Raw genomic sequence first — 18,823 nt, 5'->3', positions numbered from 1 at the left:
GACCAGCCTTATAAATACTGTGGCTACAAAAGCAGATTAGAAGCAGAGAACTCTGATGAGTAACCCACCTCCTGACTCTTCAAAGCATGTCCACCATCTACAAGGCACAAGTCAGGAGTGTGACGGAATACTCTCCACTTGCCTGGATGAGTGCAGCTCCAACAACACTCAAGAAGCTCGGCACCATCCAGGACAAAGCAGCCCACTTGATCAGCACCACATCCACCAACTTCAACATTCCACTCCCTCCACCACCAGCACACAGTGGCAGCAGTGGGTACCATCTGTGAGATGCAATGCAGCAACTCACCTTTGACAGCACCTTCCAGACTTGAAACCTCTACACCTAGAAGGACAAGAGCAGCAGACACATGGGAACACCACCACCTTCACTAAATTGAACCCAGGGAGAAGTTGAATGTTCTATGAGTGATTGAGTAAATTGGGCCTATATCCTCTGGAGTTTAGAAGAATGAGAGGAGAATATCATTAAAACATACAAGATTCTGAAGAGGCTGGATAGGGTAGACACTGAAAGATCGTTTCCGCTGGTCGAGGAATCTAAAACACAGGGGCACAGTCTCAGTATAAGGGGCCGATTATTTAGGGCTGAGATGAGGAGAAATTACTTCACCCAAAGGGTTGTGAATCTTTGGAATTCTCTACCCCAGAGGGTTGTGGATGCTCCATCGTTGAATACATTTAAGGCTGGGACAGACAAATTTTTGGTCTCAGGAAATCAAGGGATATGGGGAGCTGGCGGGAAAGTGGAATTGAAGCCCAAGATCAGCCATGATCATACTGAATGGCGGAGCAGGCTCGATGGGCCATATGGTCAACTTCTGCTCCTATTTCTTATGTTGTTGTTCAAGTTCTCCTCCAAGTCACACACCATCCTGACTTAGAAATATATCACTGATCTTTCATTGTTGCTGGGTCAAAGTCCTGGAACTCCCTGCCTAACAACACTGTCAGCATACCTGCACCACATGGACTGCAGCAGTTCAAGAAGGCAGTTCACCACCACCTTCTCAAGGGCAATTAGTGATGGGGAATAAATGCTGGCCTAGCCAGTGACACCCACATGCCATGAACTAGTAAAAACAAACCCTGTATTTGTTGACCGATTGTATTTGTTGGTGAACTGACATCTTCATTTTAAAATTCTTATCCCTGTGTTTAAACCCTTCCATAACCTCACCCCTCCCTATCTATGTAACTTATTCCAGCCTAGAACCCTTTGAGATCTCCAATTCTGGCCTTTTGGGCATTACCCATTTCCTTCTCCCCATCATTGGTGACCGTACCTTCAGTGCCCAAGGTCCTAAGCTGTAGAATTCCCTCCCTAAACCTCCCCACCTCTCTACTGTGCTCTCCTCCTTTAAGATGTTCCTTAAAACCTATCTCTTTGACAAATCATTTGGTCAACTGCCCTATTGTCTCCTATTGCTGAGAGGCCAACAAGGTTTTGCTGACTGTCTCCCCACACAGTGGCAGGCCCTCCCAAAACAGGCAAAATGCACGCGAGAGCAGAAAGTGGCCCCGAATTGGGCCCATAAGTGGCTCAATTGGCCACCCAGCTCCAGTGGCTGCTGCTGGCAATATGGCATGGCAAGACAGTGGGCTCCCCTCCTAGTGCCTTCCCCAACCGCATTGGCCACCCTCCCACCTCCCAGCCCAACTCCAATGGGCTGGGAAAATTCAGCCCATTGTCTCATAAAACGTAGGGGCCACAAACCCAACATTTACATGGGGTCCCTACAAAGCAGACATCCTCTGCACAGCCTGAATTTACTGAGATCATATAGCAAACCAATACTCAAGGAGGATATTTAGAACCTACACTGTGGGTTTAGAAACTTTTCTAAAGGATGTTTCTCACATGTAACATATTACTATGGTGAATGCACAGTGAGAATTTACTTTGTACACAAAAAATGCATTCCTAATCAGTACAGTGTGATATGCTCAGAAGCATGCAAAGTTACAGCACGAAGACACAAACTGGTCGAAAGAAACAAAAATGAAAGACCTGGATTTCTATAGCGCCTTTCACGACCTCAGCATAGTCCAAAACACTTTACAGACACAGAGGTACTTTTAAAGTGCAGGAAACACGGCAGGCAATTTGTGCACAGCAAGCTCCCGCAAACAGCAATGTGATAATAAACAGGGGTGAATTTTCCGTCTTGGGTCAGCATTCCAATGTTGACATCAAAGCAGGTCTCGACCCCACACCACGTTGGGAGCAGTGACCCGACAACAATTCTGGTGGGATTCATAGAATCATAGTATCCAATTAGTGGCCAGAGGGTGGGTTTGCTGTCCAATTAAGGATGGCAAGCGGGCTCCCGAAACTGGAGGGCCAATGGGAGGTCCTCCAGCACGGAAGGAGCTACAGCCTGCTGTTTCAGATAAGGGAGGGAGAGAGAGTGCCTCCATCTTGGGGCGCCCTCTCAGCACTTTTAAAACAGCCACAAAAAAAAAGGAAACAGCTTCCAGCCCACCATTGTGGAGGGGATGCCCCACCACAGGGCTGTCTGTGGCTGCAGCTGTGGATAGGTAGGCGGGGGTGCCTCAAAGTCTTCCTGGAGCGCTGGCCTCCCTGGTTTGCTACTGGGAGGCCGCCAGTAGGCAGCCACCGTGCTCCTGCAACAGGGGGTGCCCGCAGGCTGACTGAAAAATTCCTGAAAATCCTGCCCCAGATTATTTCTTGTGATGTTGATTGTGTGACAAATATTGAACAGGACACCAGGGATAACTCCCTTGCTCATTTTCAATATCGTATCTGGGGATCATTTCCATCGACCAGAGAGGAAAGACCAATTTAACATCTCATCCTAAAGAAAACACCTTCTACACTGTCGCCCATTCTCAGTACTGCACCACGCAAAACAGGAACATCACTATCAAGGCATGACTGGTCAGCTAATTTGTAGCACAGAGGCTGGGGAAGTCAAAAGGGTAAAACCATTTGAATACAAGTGGAGGACACAGTTATTGTCCTAAATTATGGCATAAAGCCTTTGCGCCTAAATGGAAAAGACCATATCCAACAGTGGACCAACTGAGTCCCGCAGGCGTTTTGATCCCGTTTTTGTGGAAAAGAGGCTCTAAATGCACGAAGTGGTATCATATTAATCAGGTAAAAACTGCTAGAACATAAATATTACAAAGAATAATCAATGAGGGGTTGATAAAGATATCTCCTCCTCAAGGTGGGGAGTTTGTAAGATCATTGACATTGATCATTAAAGCATTTTCTCTAGTATAATAGGGTAGAAAATGTAGAACTAAGACATGTTATAAGCTAATGTCAATGTAGAGGGCTTATGGGAAGTAATTGCAAGCTTTAAACCACTTGTGTCAGTTAAATCCGATGAGGTTTCCGCCCCTGCCACTGTACCAAAACGGCTCTTATCAAAGTCACAAATGACATCCTATGTGACTGTGATAAAGGTAAACTTTCCCTCCTCGCCTTCTCAAGCTGTCTGCAGTCTTTGACACAGTTGACTACACCATCCTCCTCCAACACCTCTCCACTATCATCCAGCTGGATGGGACTGCTCTCACCTGGTTCCATCCTTGTCGATCTAATGGTAACCAGAAAATCACCGGCAATGGCTTCTCTTCCTGCTCCCACACTGATACCTCTGGTGTCCCCCAAGGATCTATCCTTGGCCCCATCCTATTTCTCATCTACATGCTGCCCCTCGGCGACATCATCCGAAAGCACGGCATTAGTTTTCACATGTACGCTGACAACACTCAGCTCTACCTCACCACCATTTTTGTCAACTCCTCCACTATTGCTAAATTATCAGACCGCTTATCTGACCCACTACTTGATCAGCAGAAATTTATTCCAATTAAATATTGGGAAGACTTGAAGCCATGGTTTTTAGTCCCCACTAACAGACTGAGATTAAGCCAGTCTGTTATTGGTGTCACATTTGATCCAGAGATGAGCTTTCAACCTCATATTTGTGCCATCACTCAGCCTATTTCCACCTCTGTAAAAGCGCCCAACTTCACTGCTGCCTCAGCTCATCTACTGCTGAAACCTTCTTTCATGCCTTTGTTACCTCTGGACTTGACTATTCCAATGCACTCCTGGCTGGTCTCCCACATTCTGCTCTCCATAATCTTGAGGTCATCCAAAACTCTGCTGCCAAGTCCCATTCCACTATCACCCCTGTGTTCGCTGACCTACATTGGCTCCCGGTCAAGCAACGCCTTGATTTTAAAATTCTCATCCTTATTTTCAAATCCCTCCGTAGCCTCACCCCTCCCTATCTCTGTAATCTCCTCCTGCCCCACAACCCTCCGAGATATCCGTGCTCCTCTAATTCCGGCCTCTTGTGCATCCCTTATTTTAATCACTCCACCATTGGTGGCCATGTCTTCAGTTGCCTAGGCCCCAAGCTCTGGAACACCCTCCCTACACCTCTCCACCTCACTTTCCTCCTTTAAAACACTCCTTAGAATGTACCTCTTTGACCAAGCTTTTGGTCATCTGATCTAATATCTCCTTTTGTGGCTCAGTGTCATACTTTGTTTTATAATGCTCCTGTAAAGTGCCTTGGGACTTTATTATATTATTGTATTATGTTTTATTATGTTAAAGGTGCTATATAAATATAAGTTGTTATTGTTGTTAAAAGAAAAAGACCTTGCAGAGACATTGAATTGCTTCTTTAAGCTGAAAGCACAATGTTCAGTGGGTTACTAGAGTTAAGTGACTACAGGAATGTAACAGACTGAGATCGAGGGATACTGAGACAATCATGAATGTATACTTATGTTCAGGCCATGCAGTCCATGTCAACTCACCCATGATTGATCAAGAAAGGCATGGTTATGTGGTGATAGGAACGGGTCCTATTATGATTGGATTCTTCAGCACCTTAGTTGGATAAGAGCCAGAATAAAAAAAGACCCTTGCGATCAAGTCCGTTATGGAGGAGAAGAACCAGAAACAAGAAGACAAAAGAGAAGTTCAAAGGCCGAAAGCTGCAGGAGAGGATGTCTAGAACTAATACGGGAAGAAGTATATGACCCGCGTTAGACATAAGTTGCTGCCCGAATTTATTGCTTTAGTTTGGGTAAAACCTAATAAATTGTTTTGACTTTGTCTCAATAAAGTAGATTCACAGCTGAATATTTTGTCACGTCTGTTCTTGTATCAGTAACAGGGATGAACGTTACAACTGATTACACACCCGATGGCACTGGTGTGTGTAGAGGTTGCAGAGAGAGAGACCTGTATCTGCTCGGGCAGTGGAGGGGGTCATGACCTTCCTGGCATCATGGAGCCATAAAGGGTTGGCAGGGCGGGTGGGCTGCAGAGATTTTTGAGAGAGAGCAGCTGAGCGCAAGCAAGGCAACAGCTTGTGATGGGATGACAGTTCTCAGATATTGGGTTGACTGGCGATGAGGATCAACATCCTCAGCAGCAGAGGCAGAGCTCCTGGCATGAAGAGGGCAGAGGAAGGGAAAGCAAGGGGCAGGAAGGCAACAGTAGGCCATACTCACAGCACAGGCTGTACTGACAAAGCTGGAGCTACCTGGACATGTCGGAGAACCAGTGCTGCAGGGGACTGCCACCTAACCAGGCAGATGGTCACTGAGATTTGTGCCCTCGTCACAGAAGAGCTCACGCCTTGCAGAACTGGTTTCCATGTCCTGCTAGTAGCCATCAAAGTCACAGTGGCTTTGAACTTCTGGCTGCTTCCAAAGATCAGCAGTGGACCTTGGTGGCACCTCACAAGCAGCAGCACACCATTGCATCTCGCAGGTCACTGATACTCTATTTGTGAAAGCTCGGCAAGATACACAATTTCATACAGATGGGGACTCACAGGCACAGAGGGCAGTAGGATTCACCTCCAGCACTGGATTCCCGCAGGTGCATGGCATCATCGATAGCACCTATGTGGCCATCAAGGCATCGTGTGCTTGGCCAGTAAAATTCAACAACAGAAGGGCTTTCCACCCCCTTAACGTTCAGCTGGTCTGCGACAGCATCATGAACTTCCTCCATGTATACACTCACTATCCTGGCAGCCCCCATGACCTTTTCATCCTCCAGCAGTCTAGGCTGTTGTGCGGAAGGTGTTAGAATCGATCATTAAGGAGGCTATAGCTAGGCACTTAGAAAAACTCAAGGTAATCAGGCATAGTCAGCATGGTTTTGTGAAAGGGAAATCATGTTTAACCAATTTATTGGAGTTCTTTGAATGAGTAACATGCGCTGTGGATAAAAGGGACAAAATTCCAACAGGACTAGACAGACTAGATGCAGGGAGGATGTTCCCGATGGCTGGGGAGCCCAGAACCAGGGGTCACAGTCTCAGGATACGGGGTATGCCATTTAGAACTGAGATGAGGAGAAATTTCTTCACTCAGAGGGTGGTGAACCTGGGGAATTCTCAACCGCAGAAGGCAGTGGAGGCCAAGTCATTAAATAGATTCAAGAAGGAGATAGATATATTTCTGAATGCAAAAGTGATCAAGGGATATGGGGAGAAAGCGGGAACAGGGTACTGAATTAGACGACCAGCCATGATCTTTTTTGAATGGTGGAGCAAGCCCGAAGGGCCGAATGGCCTACTCCTGCTCCTAATTTCCATGTTTCTATGTTTCGACACACCGAGACACAGACTGGTCAGCGAATGCGCGAGTGGATGTGGTCGTGACAACTTTGGGATAAGGTGTATTGATCAATAAACAATTGATTTTCTGTTATAAACCTGCAAGAAAACATGTCGCTGTCTGCTTATTTGAGAAATAAAGCACGAAGGGGCTAAACTCTAATACAAATACACTTGCTGCGGTCAGGTGGGGAGTTGAACAGTGAGAACCATCCCCATCACACCACGTGACTAGAACAAATTAGGGATTCGAAGCCAGGATCTGAACTGCCAGACAAACGAGAGATTTGGAAAATGGGAGTAAAATTGCCCTCTAAAATTGTGGAAAATAAACAAACAAGTTTTCTTGTATTCTTCTGTTTCTTTCTCTATGGTACTAGAAACAAAAGAGATTGCTGTATTTAATGCTAAGGAGTTTGTAGAGCAAGGAGATAGATCTCTGAATAAGTTAAATAAATTAAGTATTGAAGAATTAAAAAGCTTAGCTACAGAGATGGAAATCACTTCCATACAAAAAGCAAAGGAAACCTGAACTAGTGAAAAGTATAACCAACCATTTTAAACTTACCCCCAAACTAAATGAAGAAAGCCTGGAATTAAAGTCTGAAAAATAATTTTAGCTAGAATCCAGTTACAGATTTAAAAAAAAAGAGAGTTTCAGCTTCAGAAGGAAAAAGAGGAGTTTCAAAAAGGAAGATGGCAGGACAGGTTGAGAGAGCGGTTAATAAAGCATACAATATCTTGGGCTTTATTAATAGAGGCATAGAATACGAGAGCAAGGAAGTCATATTGAACTTGTACAAGGCACTAGTTCAGCCTCAGCTGGAGTATTGCGTCCAGTTCTGGGCACCAAATTTAAGGAAAGACATGAGGGCATTGGAGAGAGTACAGAAAAGATTCATGAGAATGGTTCCAGGGATGAAGAACTTCAGTTATGAAGATAGATTGGAGAAATTAGGACTGTTTTCCTTGGAGAAGAGAAGACTGAGAGGTGATTTGATAGAGGTATTCAAAATCATGAGGGGTCTGGACAGAGTAGATAGAGAGAAACTGTTCCCACTTGTGAGAGGATCGAGAACGAGAGGGTACAGATTTAAAGTATTTGGTAAGTGAAGCAAAAGTGACATGAGGAAAACTTTTTCACACAGCGAGTGGCTAAAGTCTGGAATACCCTGCCTGAAAACCTGGAGGCAGGTTCAGTTGAAGCATTCAAAAGGAAATTAGACAGTTTTAATGAAAAGCAAGAATGTGCAGGGTTACGGGAATAAGGTGGGGGAATGGAACTGAGGGAATTGCTCTTTCAGAGAGCCGGTGCAGATACGACGGCCTGAATGGCCTCCTTCTGCACTGAAACGATTCTGTGATTCTGTGAAAAGGAAGAAAGGGAGTTTCAGTTTCAAAAGGTAAAAAAGAGGAAAGAGAGATGCAAAGAGAGGAAGCAGCAAGAAAATTTGAGTTACAGAGACTGCAAACCCAAAATGAAAATGCTGCTTAGTCACTCAAACCTTATCCCCAATGCAGAGCAAAATTTTGATGTGCTGAGCCACTCAAGACTAGTGTCAAAATTTAATGACGAGGAGGTTGTGTTATATTTTATCTTATTTGAGAAAATAGCTACCAGACTAAAATGGCCAAAAGAATTCTGACTCTCCTCTGACAAAGCAATTTCGTGGGTAGGGCTCTCAAAGCTTTTTCCCTGTTACCAGAAGACAGTTCCTCCAATTATGAACAAACAGCATATGAGCTGGTACCGGAAGCATATAGACAGAAATTCCGACACAGCTGAAAAAGACCCACATAGAATTCAAAAGAATCAAACATATGGCTTTTGATCGCTAGATATGATCTCTCAAGCTAGAAACCTTGAATGAAAATTTGAGAGAAGGGATGTTGCTGGAAGAGTTTAAAAATAGCTTCCCAAGTAGCATAAGAATGCACATCAAAGAACAAAGAGTCACAAGGGTAAAGGAAGCCACAAAAATAGCTGCAACTATGAATTAATAGATAAATCCCTAACTTGGAATAGATTTGGGTCTAGTAACTTGTACAAGCTAGGGACAGATAGCAGGGATGCAGAGGAAGCAGAAATAGGCTTGAGAGAAAAGGAGAGTAGGGAAGGAAAACCCAACCAGCCTCCAACCTTTAAAAGGAACCCAGGGGATAAACCAGTAGGGGTCCACCTGACATGTTTCCAATGTGGCAGTCTGGGCATGTCCAGGCCAATTGTTGGTATGCCAAAAAATCAGCTGGAGGCACTGCAGTCAAGCCCAATTCTGTGGCTTTGAAAGTTACAAGCCTGTGCACATATCAGAACAGTTTGCACAAAGGAAACATTATTCTGTGTGTCCCAGGCACCAAACAGACTAGTACAGACCAGTTAACATCAAGGTACAGATTAGTCAGCGCAGAGGTACAGGCTGGGCAGCGCGACGATACAATGATCAGCTTTGACCCGGTTAACTGTGACCGAATAGAGAAGGCGGCTGTGAGCGCAGATCTTTCTCACCGTGGACAGTTCGTCGCAGCCCAGCAGCCGGTAATAATCTTCGAGATCCTCGGCTGTGCGATTCAGTGTCTCGTCCATTTGTATGTGTACCGAGCCAGCTCTGCCTCCGGCTGCTTCGCTCTCCGTGCCTGCGGAGCCAACGCTCTGCTGCTGAACTGGCTCCTTATAAAGAGCGAGCGGGGCGGTTCCGAGCGGATGTGTCGCCCATTCGCTGTGTCCCTGACAATCACTCCCTCCCTCTCACACACAGTCACGGCCAGTCTCCTGGGAATTGTAGTTCTGAGCAGACAGGTGGGCAGCCTCAGACCTATTGTTCTCCCTAAATAACAAGATGCCTTTCACACACACACCAGCAATGTTATACAGCCGGCAGCCTAACCTGTGTGGCTCAGGACTAATTCAACATTGAAGCAATTTTCAGATGTGGTGGCTTTGACGAGAAGGCAACAAACTGAATTCTAAAACGACACCAATTTGTATTTACATAGCGCCTTTAATGTAGTAAAAGTCACAGAATTGTTACAGCACAAAAGGAGGCCATTCGGCCCATTGTGTCTGCACAGGCTCTCCCAATGAGTAATGTACCTAGTGCTACGCCCCCGCCTTCTCCCTGTAACCCTGCGCATTCATCACAGATGAACAATTCCCTTTTGAAGGCTTCCGCTGAACCTGCCTCCACCACACTCTCAGGCAGTGCATTCCAGATCCTAACCACTCGCTGCGTGAAAAGGTTTTTCCACTTGTCGCCATTGCTTCTTTTGCCACTTAACTTAAATCTGTGCCCTCTGATTCTCAATCCTTTCACCAGTGGGAATAGTTTCTCCCTATCTACTCTGTCAAGACTCCTCATGATTTTGAATACCTTTATCAAATCTCCTCTCAGCCTTCTCTTCAAGTAAAACAGTCCCAGCTTCTCCAATCTACATAACTGAAGTTCCTCATCCCTGGAAATATTTGCGTTAATCTTTTCTGCACTTTCTCTAATGCCTTTATATATTTCCTAAAGTGTGGCACCCAGAACTGAACACGATACTCCAGTTGAGGCCGAACTAGTGTTTAATGCAAGTTTAACATAACTTCCTTATTTTTGTTCTCTATGCCCCTATTAATAAAGCCTCGGATGCTGTATGCTTTATGAATCACTTTCTCAACTTGCCCTGCAACCTTGAATGTTTTATGCACACCCTTTAGAATTGAATCCTTTATTTTATATTGGCTCTCTAAATTCCTCTGACCAAAATGAATCACGACACACTTCTCTGCATTAAATTTCATCTGCCACTAACATATCAATGTCCTATTAAAGTTCTACACTATCCTCCTCATAGTTCACAATGCTCCCAAATTTTGTATCATCCGCAAATTTTGAGATTGTGCACTGTACACCAAGGTCTAGGTCGTTCACAGCTCCTCAGATACTGAAGCAGTCCGTGTCTGTATGCAGCAAGACCTGGACAACATTCAAGCTCGGCTGATAAGTGGCAAATAACATTTATGCTGCACAAGTACCAGGAAATGATGATCTCCAACGAGAGAGAATCTAACTATCTCCCCTTGACATTCAATGGCATTACCATCACTGAAACCCCCTATCAACATCTTGGGGCTTACCATTGACCAGAAACTGAACTGGAGCAGCCACATAAATACTGTGGCTACAAGAGGAGGTTAGAGGCTGGGAATTCTGCGGCGAGTAACTCACCTCCTGACTCCCCAAAGCGTGTCTGTCATTTAAAGGCACAAGTCAGGAGTGTGATGGAATACTCCCCACTTGCCTGGATGAATGCAACTCCAACAACACTCAGGAAGCTCGACACCATCCAGGACAAATCAGCCCACTTGACTGGCACCCCATTCACAAACATTCACTCCTTCCAGCATCGACGCACAGTGGCAGCAGTGTGTACCATCTACAAGATGCACTGCAGCAATGCACCAAGGCTCCTTCAACAGCACCTTCCAAACCCACAATCTCTACCGCCTAAAAGGACAAGAGCAGCAGTTGCATGGGAACACCACCATCTGCAAGTTCCCCTCCAAGCAACATACCACCCTGACTTGGAAATATATTGCTGTTCCTTCACTGTAGCTGGATCAAAGTCCTTGAACTCCCTCTATAACATCACGGTATGTGTATCCACACCAGATGAACAGCAGAGGTTCAAGAAGGCAGCTCACCACCACCTTCTCAAGGGCAGTTAGGGATGGGCAACAAATGCTCACCTTGCCAATGACGCCCACATCCCATGAAACGAATAAAAAAAATTAATATGTATCAGGTAGAGCAAGGGTCCTAACACTGACTCCTGGGAAACTCCACTATAAATCTTCCTCCAGTCCTGAAAATATCCATTAACCACTACTTTCTGTTTCCTTTCACTCAGCCAATTTCGTATCCATGTTGCGACTGTACCTTTTATTCCATGAGCTCTAACTTTGCTCACACGTCTGTTTTGCGGCACATTATCAAATGCCTTTTGGAAATCCATGTGCACCACACCAACTGCATTACCCAGCTAGTTAAACACGATTTGTCCTTAGCAAATCTATGCTGGCTTTCCTTAATTAACCTGAATTAGTCCAAGTGACAATTAATTTTGTCCCAAATTATCACTTCTAGAAGCTTCCCCACCACCGAGGTTAAATTGACTGGCCTGTTGTTGCTGGGCTTCTCTTTACACCCTTTTTTGTCTGAATTACCCCTTCTTTCACCGTGACCTGCACAGCATCTTCTTCCTTGGCAAAGAAAGATGCAAAGTATTCATTTAATACCTCAGCCATGCCGCTTGCCTCCATGTGTAAATCCCCTTTTTGGTCCCTAATCGGTCCCGCTCCTCCTTTCCCCATCCTTTTACTATTTATGTGCCTATAGAAGACTTTTGGATTCCCGTTTATGTTAGCTGCCAATCTCTTCTCATACTCTCTCTCTCTCCCTCTCTGCTTCTGTTATTTGCTTTTTCAATTCCCTTCTGAACCTTCTATAATCAGTCTGATTCTCCACTGTATTATCCACCTGACATCAGTCATATGCACAATTTTTCTGCTTCATCTTAGTCTCTATCGTTTTGTCATCCGGGGAGCTCTGGATTTCCCCTTCATGGGAATATACCATGACTGTGCCCAAGCTATCTCTTCTTTAAAGGCAACCATTGTTCAGTTATTGTTTTGCCTGCCAACCTTTGACTCCAATTTATTCGTCCCAGATCTGTTCTTACCCCACTGAAGTTAGCTTTCCAACAGTTAATTATTCTTATTCTGGATTGTTCCTTGTCCTTTCCCATAGCCAACCTAAACCTTATGATACACTGTCCCCTAAATTTTCTCCTACTGTCATTTGATCCACTTGGCCCACCTCATTCCCAAGAACCAGATCCAGCAGTGTCTCCTTTCTCACTCGACTAGGAACATTCTGCTGTAGAAAATTCTCCTCAGCACACTCTAGGAACTCTTGCCCCTCTCTCTTGCCCCTCTCACTACTATTATCCCAATCTATATCTGAATAATTAAAGTCCTCCATTATAAATACTCTTGCATCTCTCTGTAATTTCCTTGCAAATTTATTTCTCTATATCTTTCCTGCTATTTGGTGGCACCAAGCAATGTAATTGCACCTTTTTTTGTTCCTTAGTTCTAGCCAAATAGATTCTGTCCTTAACCCCTCTGGGACATCCTCTCTCTTCAGCACTGCATTGTTCTCCTTAATCAATACTGCAACCTCTCCCCCTTTCTTTCCTGAACACCTTGTATGCAGGAATATTTAATACCCAGTCCTGCCCTCCTTTGAACCAGATCTCTTTTATAACCACATCATATTTCCACATGCCAATCTGCGCCTGTAACTCACCCGTCTTATTAGCAACAAACCATGCATTCACATACATGCACATTAACCCTGATTTAGACTTTATTACTTTCTCCCTTACTCTGAACACACCTAATAACTTACTATTTCCTACTCTAGTGCTAAATATCTCTCCCAGTATTCTGTGCACCTTGGTATTCTTTGCTGATATTAGCTCCTGATTCCCATATCCCTTGCAAGTTAATTTAAACCCTCCCCAAATCGCTAGCAAATCGCCCCGCAAGGAAACTTGTCTCAGCTCTGTTTAGGTGCAACCGTTTTGGCCTGTATAGGTCCCATCTTCCCCAGAGCTGGCCCCAATGCCCCAGAAATCTAAATCCCTCCCTCCTGCACCAGCTTTCCAGCCATGCATTCATCTGCTTTATTCTCCTATTTCCATACTCACTGGCGCGTGGTACTGGGAGTAATCTGGAGATTACTACTTTTGAGGTCCTGCTTGCAAATTCCTTACCTAGCTCCCTACTGACTGCAGGAACACTGCCTATGTCATTGGTACCAATGTGGACCACGACTGCTAGCTGTTCATCCTCCTCAGGGCGTTCGGCAGCCATTCAGTGACATGCTTGACCCTGGCACTAGGGAGGCAACACACCATCCTGGATTCACATCTGCAGCCGCAGAAACGTCTGTCTATTCCCTTATCGAATCTCCTATCATAATTGCTCTTCCAGTCTTCCTTGTACCCCCTTGTACACCTGAGCCACCCATAGTGCCATGGCTTTGGCTTGGCTGCACTTCCCAGATGAACTATCATCTTCCTCAGTATTGAATGCCAGTTGGAGAGTGAGATGCACTCCCTACCTGTTTCTTTTTGACTGTCTGATGGCCACCCATTCCCTCCCCACCTCCCTGCATACTCTTAAGCTGTGGGGTGACCACATCTATAAGCGTGCCATCCACGAAGCTCTCAACCTCATGGATACAGCACAGTGGTGCCAGCTGATGCTCAAGCTCTGAAACTCAGAGCTCAAGCTGCTGCAACTGACGACACTTATTGCACATATGATTATCCATGACATGGGAGGAATCCTGGAGTTCCCACAAGGCACAGGATGTGCACTCTAGAAGTTGGAGCAGCCCTGCTATTACTCTATCTATTAGATAACAAACCTTACATCTATTAACAAATCTTACTACTACTAATAAACATTACTTAACAATTCATTTACTGTTATAGACTTATCAATCCACTTACAGATATATTAACCCTGATTGCATATTTCTAATTTCCAAACACCTAATTTGAATGAATACTGTAAAGAAAAAAGAGAAAAATACTCACCAATCAATTACCTGCTTCTCTCTGACGTCACACTAAAATGCTTTTTGAACGCAGTCTGCGGGCTCTGAAACCACACACCAACCTCTTTTAAGCTCCCTACTAGACTCCCTCTCTGTGCTGCCGCTCTTTTAAGCGCACCACTGGTCTTGCCATCTCTTTGTCCCAAGGCATTGCACATGAGTGTTATCAGACAAAATTGGATACTAAGCCACACAAGGAGATATTCAGACAGGGGACCAAAAGCTTGGTCAAAGAGGTATGTTTTAAGGAGAATCTTACAAAGGATGAAAATCAGGGAGAGGCAAGAATCAGAGGGGTGCAAGGAATCTGAGAAGGTTGTACAACAGAAGGAGGTTAGAGATAGGGAAGGTTGGGGCCATGGAGGGATATGAAAAACTGATGTATGTGTCTGACTTTAGAGTCTCACCATGAGGGAATCATGTAGGAACAAGAAATAAGAGTGTTCCCAATGTTTTTATATTTTAGGAATGAGTAAATTTGTCTGAAATTCCTGTCTACACTATTTTTGCATAGTTATTAATTTCAGGGTCTCTGTTGGTGATTTGTGTATATTTGTCTATATTTTTTCCCATCTGTCTTTGCTGCAGGGATGTTTGTGTATCGCTACTGCATGTATTGACTGACAACTCTAGGGGGAGCACTGCCCGCACATGTGCAGATGCAGGGTTTGTGACATTCTAACAAGTGACAGCATGGCAGCTGCCAGTATCAAAGATGGTGCCAATGATCTGCATCTTTCCAGCCTAACACGCGGCGAGGGGACAGAGAGAGACTGATCAAATCTGGAGACAGAGAGGGCTGTCCTCTCTCCCCCGTCTTGTTTGTTTGCTGTATCGAACCTTTTGCTGAGTCCATTCGGAAGGATGTGGACATAAGAGAGGTGGCAATCCCAGGCAGCGGAGGCACTCAGGTCAAAGCCTCCCTGTCAATGGACGACATCGCCGTCTTCTGCTCGGATCTGCTGTCCGTTCGCAGGCTGATGAGCATCTGCGACCAGTTCAAACTGTCCTCGGGAGCCAAAGTAAATCGCGGCAAGAATGAGGTCATGTTCTTTGGAAACTGGGCTGATCGATCCATTGTTCCCTTCACCGTCAGGTCAGATGACCTGAAGCTGCTGGGGATATGGTTCAGAGAGGCCAGGGTGTGCGCCAAAAACTGGAAGGAGCTTATAGCCATTGTAAAACATAAACTGAGCACGTGGGAGCAGCAATCTCTCTCCATTGTGGGTAAGAACCTGGTCATCAGGTGCGAGGCGTTCACGTTGTTGCCATACATGTCACAGGTCTGGCCCATACCCAAGTCCTGTACGGTGGCGGTCACCCGAGCCATCTTCCACTTTACCTGGAGATCCAAAATGGACCGTGTCCGCAAGGACATAATGTTCAAATCTCTAGATAAAGGGGAATAAAACGTATCCAACATCGCCCTCATCCTGATGGCTACCTTTGTGTGCTGCTGCATCAAGCTGTGTGTGGAACCCCAGTACGCAAACACCAAGTGTCACTACGTGCTGAGGTTATATCTGTCCCCGGATGGGTCTGATCATATTGCCGCGGAATGCTCCATTCAGTTGGACCGTGCCGTACCACCTATCCTTTGTGGAAAAGTTTGTGCAGAAAAACACCTTTGACCACCAATCCATCAGTCAGTGGTCTGCACAGAATGTCCTCAAAACCCTACGGGAAAAGGAGATGGTGGATCCTGTCAGATGGTTCCCCGAGCAGAATGCCTCATCACCAGAACTTTCAAACAAGCACCAAGACGTAGCTTGGCTGGTGGTGAGAAGGGCCCTCCCCGTCAGATCCTTCCTTCCTGCATGCCCAGAATCTCACCGCTTCTGCATGCTGCCCTCGAGGTGGCTGTGGTGGGGAAGAGACTGTTGCCCATCTCCTTCTGGAATGTGCCTTTGCAAAGCAGGTCTGGAAAGAGATGCAGTGGTTTTTATTGAGGTTCACCCCGAGCAGCTCCATAACACGGGAGTCTGTGCTCTACGGACCTTTCAAGGGGACGCACACCGAGATAAACATCAACTGCTGCTGGAGGACCATCAACTCAGTGAAAGACGCTCTTTGGACTGCCCAAAACTTGCTGGTCTTCCAGTGCAAAGAGTTGTCCACGACCAAGTGTTGCAGACTGGCACATTCCAAGGTCCAGGACTACGTGCTGAGGGACACACTAAAGCTTGGGGCAGCCGCGGCAAAGGCTCAATGGGGAAAGACCACTGTGTAAGGTCCTCCCACCAAAGTGAACTGAAGGGCTATAACCGGTGTAAAACCCCTCGGCTGTATACACCAAAATGTTTTTTACTATGTAATTCCAATGGAATGGCAAGAATTGAGAAGCACTTCATGTTTTTCTGTATCGAAAAAATCTCATCTCTATTGTACGTTCCAAAATGTGAAATTTGAACTGTTTTGAACTTTTTTGTAATGTATTTTTGCAAAATTTTATGAATAAAGTGTATTTTCAGAAAAAAAGAGACAGAGACTGAGAAGAGAGAGAGATACCGAGAAGAGAGTGAGTGTGGGAAGAGTGAGAGAGACTGGAAAGAGAGAGACTGGGGAGAGAGAGAGATACTGAGAAGAGAGTGAGAGTGGGAAGAGAGAGACTGGGAAGAGAGTGAGTGGGAAGAGAGACAGGGAAGAGAGAGAGTGTGGGAACAGAGAGAGGGAAGAGAGAGAGACTGAGAAGAGAGGGAAAGACTGGGAAGAGAGAGAGACAGGTAAGGGAGAGAGAAGGGAAGAGAGGGAGACTGGGAAGAGAGAGTGGGAAGATAGAGAGAGAGGGAAGAGAGAGACTGAGAAGAGGGAGAGAGAGGGAAGAGAGGGCAAGACTGGGAAGAGAGAGAGAGAGAGACTGGGAAGAGAGAGACTGGAAAGAGAGAGAGAGAGACTGGGAAGAGACAGAAAGACTTTGGTTCAAGTGGCACTGACCTGATGACACCTCCCTCTCCTCACTTCCTGGTTTGGTTTGCTGCTGCCCTTGCTGCTCCACCCTCCCTGGCATGCCATGCTGGCTCTCCAGCTGCGCAACCCTTAGCACTACATCTCCAACAGTGCAGCGGTGCTCCTTCAGTACTGCCCCTCTAGCAGTGCTACCCTCAGCACTATCCCACCGACAGTGAACGGTGGGATACAGAGTACAGCTCCCTGTATACTGCCCTGCAATACAGGAATATCCAGATGGATAATTCTATCACTGTAGCGTTGCAGAATTATGTTAGCTGTCCAATTAAAAATAGCTCCACACCACTAAAATATTGACAGACATGAATTATAAAGCACCACAGAATTTGGAAACTCACTGATTCTTCTTCACTGGGAGTGCTTTGCCACTTACCTTAAATCTGTGTCCTCAGGTTACCGACCCTCCTTCATTGGAAACAGTTTCTCCTTATTCACTCTATCAAAATCAGTTCTGATTTTGAACACCTCTATTAAATCTCCTCTTTGCCTTCTCCGCTCCAAGGAGAGCAGTCTGAGCTTCTCCAAACTCTCCACATGACTAAAGTCCTGCATCTTTGGTACCATTCTCATAGATCTCCTCTACATCCTCTCTCACTTCTCATCCCTGGTACCAGAAGAGAGCTCAAGTCTGTCCAGCTTTCTTGATAGTTATAACCTCTCAGTTTGTGGGATCATCCTTGTGAATCTTTTTGAGTGAACTAGTGGGAGGAAGGATGTACGTTTTCTGAATAGAATGGTTGGCAGCCCTTGCCTTTCTCTCGTCTGTTGTTAAAACAGTCCCTTATTTGTGTACAGTACTTGAAGAGGAAAAATTTACAAAGCTGTGGGGAAAGAGCAGGTGAGTGGGTCTAATTGGATAACTCTTTCAAAGGATGGGCACAGGCACAATGGGCCGAATGGTTGTCTTCTGTACTGTATCATCCTAAGATTCCAGGATTCTAAATCAGGATGCTGTGTTACTGAGAGGGAATCTTACAGGTCATGATGTTTCCATAAACCTGGAGAAATGATAGAGATTACTGAATCTACAATTGTCACAGCCTTGACTAAAATCGTTAACTGGAGCTGCATATTGGAATATTTTTTAATTCTCTATTTAAAATTGAATCAAGTGAACATTAATGACAATCCTAAAGCTGTGTGAAGTATGAATGAATAATTGACGGCACAGATGTTAAGTGTTCCTGAATTGCCATGTCTTTGGTACATAATTAACAACGTTGTGGTCCAACGTTACAACTGATGGTTCTATGATGCTGTGTAAATGGGGAGGAATCTTGAGGGCTAATTGTTGGTGGGAGTTCAGTGTGAAACCACAGCAGGAATGAAGTGAGAGAAGGAGAGTGTGTCTTACTCCACCATTCCCTCGAGCCCTCTCTTATTCTCAATCCCTAACCATGAAAAATCTCTCTACAGGAAGAAAAAGGGAGACAAAATGTCAAGATAGGCATGATCATGGCCAAGATGATGTCAAAGGCTACAGATAGGTCACGAAGGACAAGGAGGGACAGTCTACCCACAGTCAGAGGTTTG

At 45.3% G+C, this 18,823-nt stretch overlaps 1 protein-coding gene across 1 annotated transcript in view; it reads right to left on the bottom strand.

Annotated features, from left to right (window-relative positions):
* Positions 1-9,325, bottom strand: part of dnajc12 (DnaJ (Hsp40) homolog, subfamily C, member 12) — a 52,371-nt gene extending 43,046 nt beyond the window's left edge. The window contains exon 1 of the mRNA XM_068052419.1: positions 9,160-9,325. Within this exon, the coding sequence (XP_067908520.1) occupies positions 9,160-9,237 (78 nt within the window). The 5' untranslated portion in view covers positions 9,238-9,325. The remainder of the gene's footprint in view (positions 1-9,159) is intronic.
* Between the last annotated feature and the right edge of the window lie 9,498 nt (positions 9,326-18,823).

This window comes from Heterodontus francisci, chromosome 20 (assembly GCF_036365525.1).
Source record: "Heterodontus francisci isolate sHetFra1 chromosome 20, sHetFra1.hap1, whole genome shotgun sequence".
Lineage (NCBI taxonomy): Eukaryota > Metazoa > Chordata > Chondrichthyes > Heterodontiformes > Heterodontidae > Heterodontus > Heterodontus francisci.
Note: the sequence above shows the minus strand (reverse complement) of the source record. Positions and strands in the feature narration are given on the sequence as shown.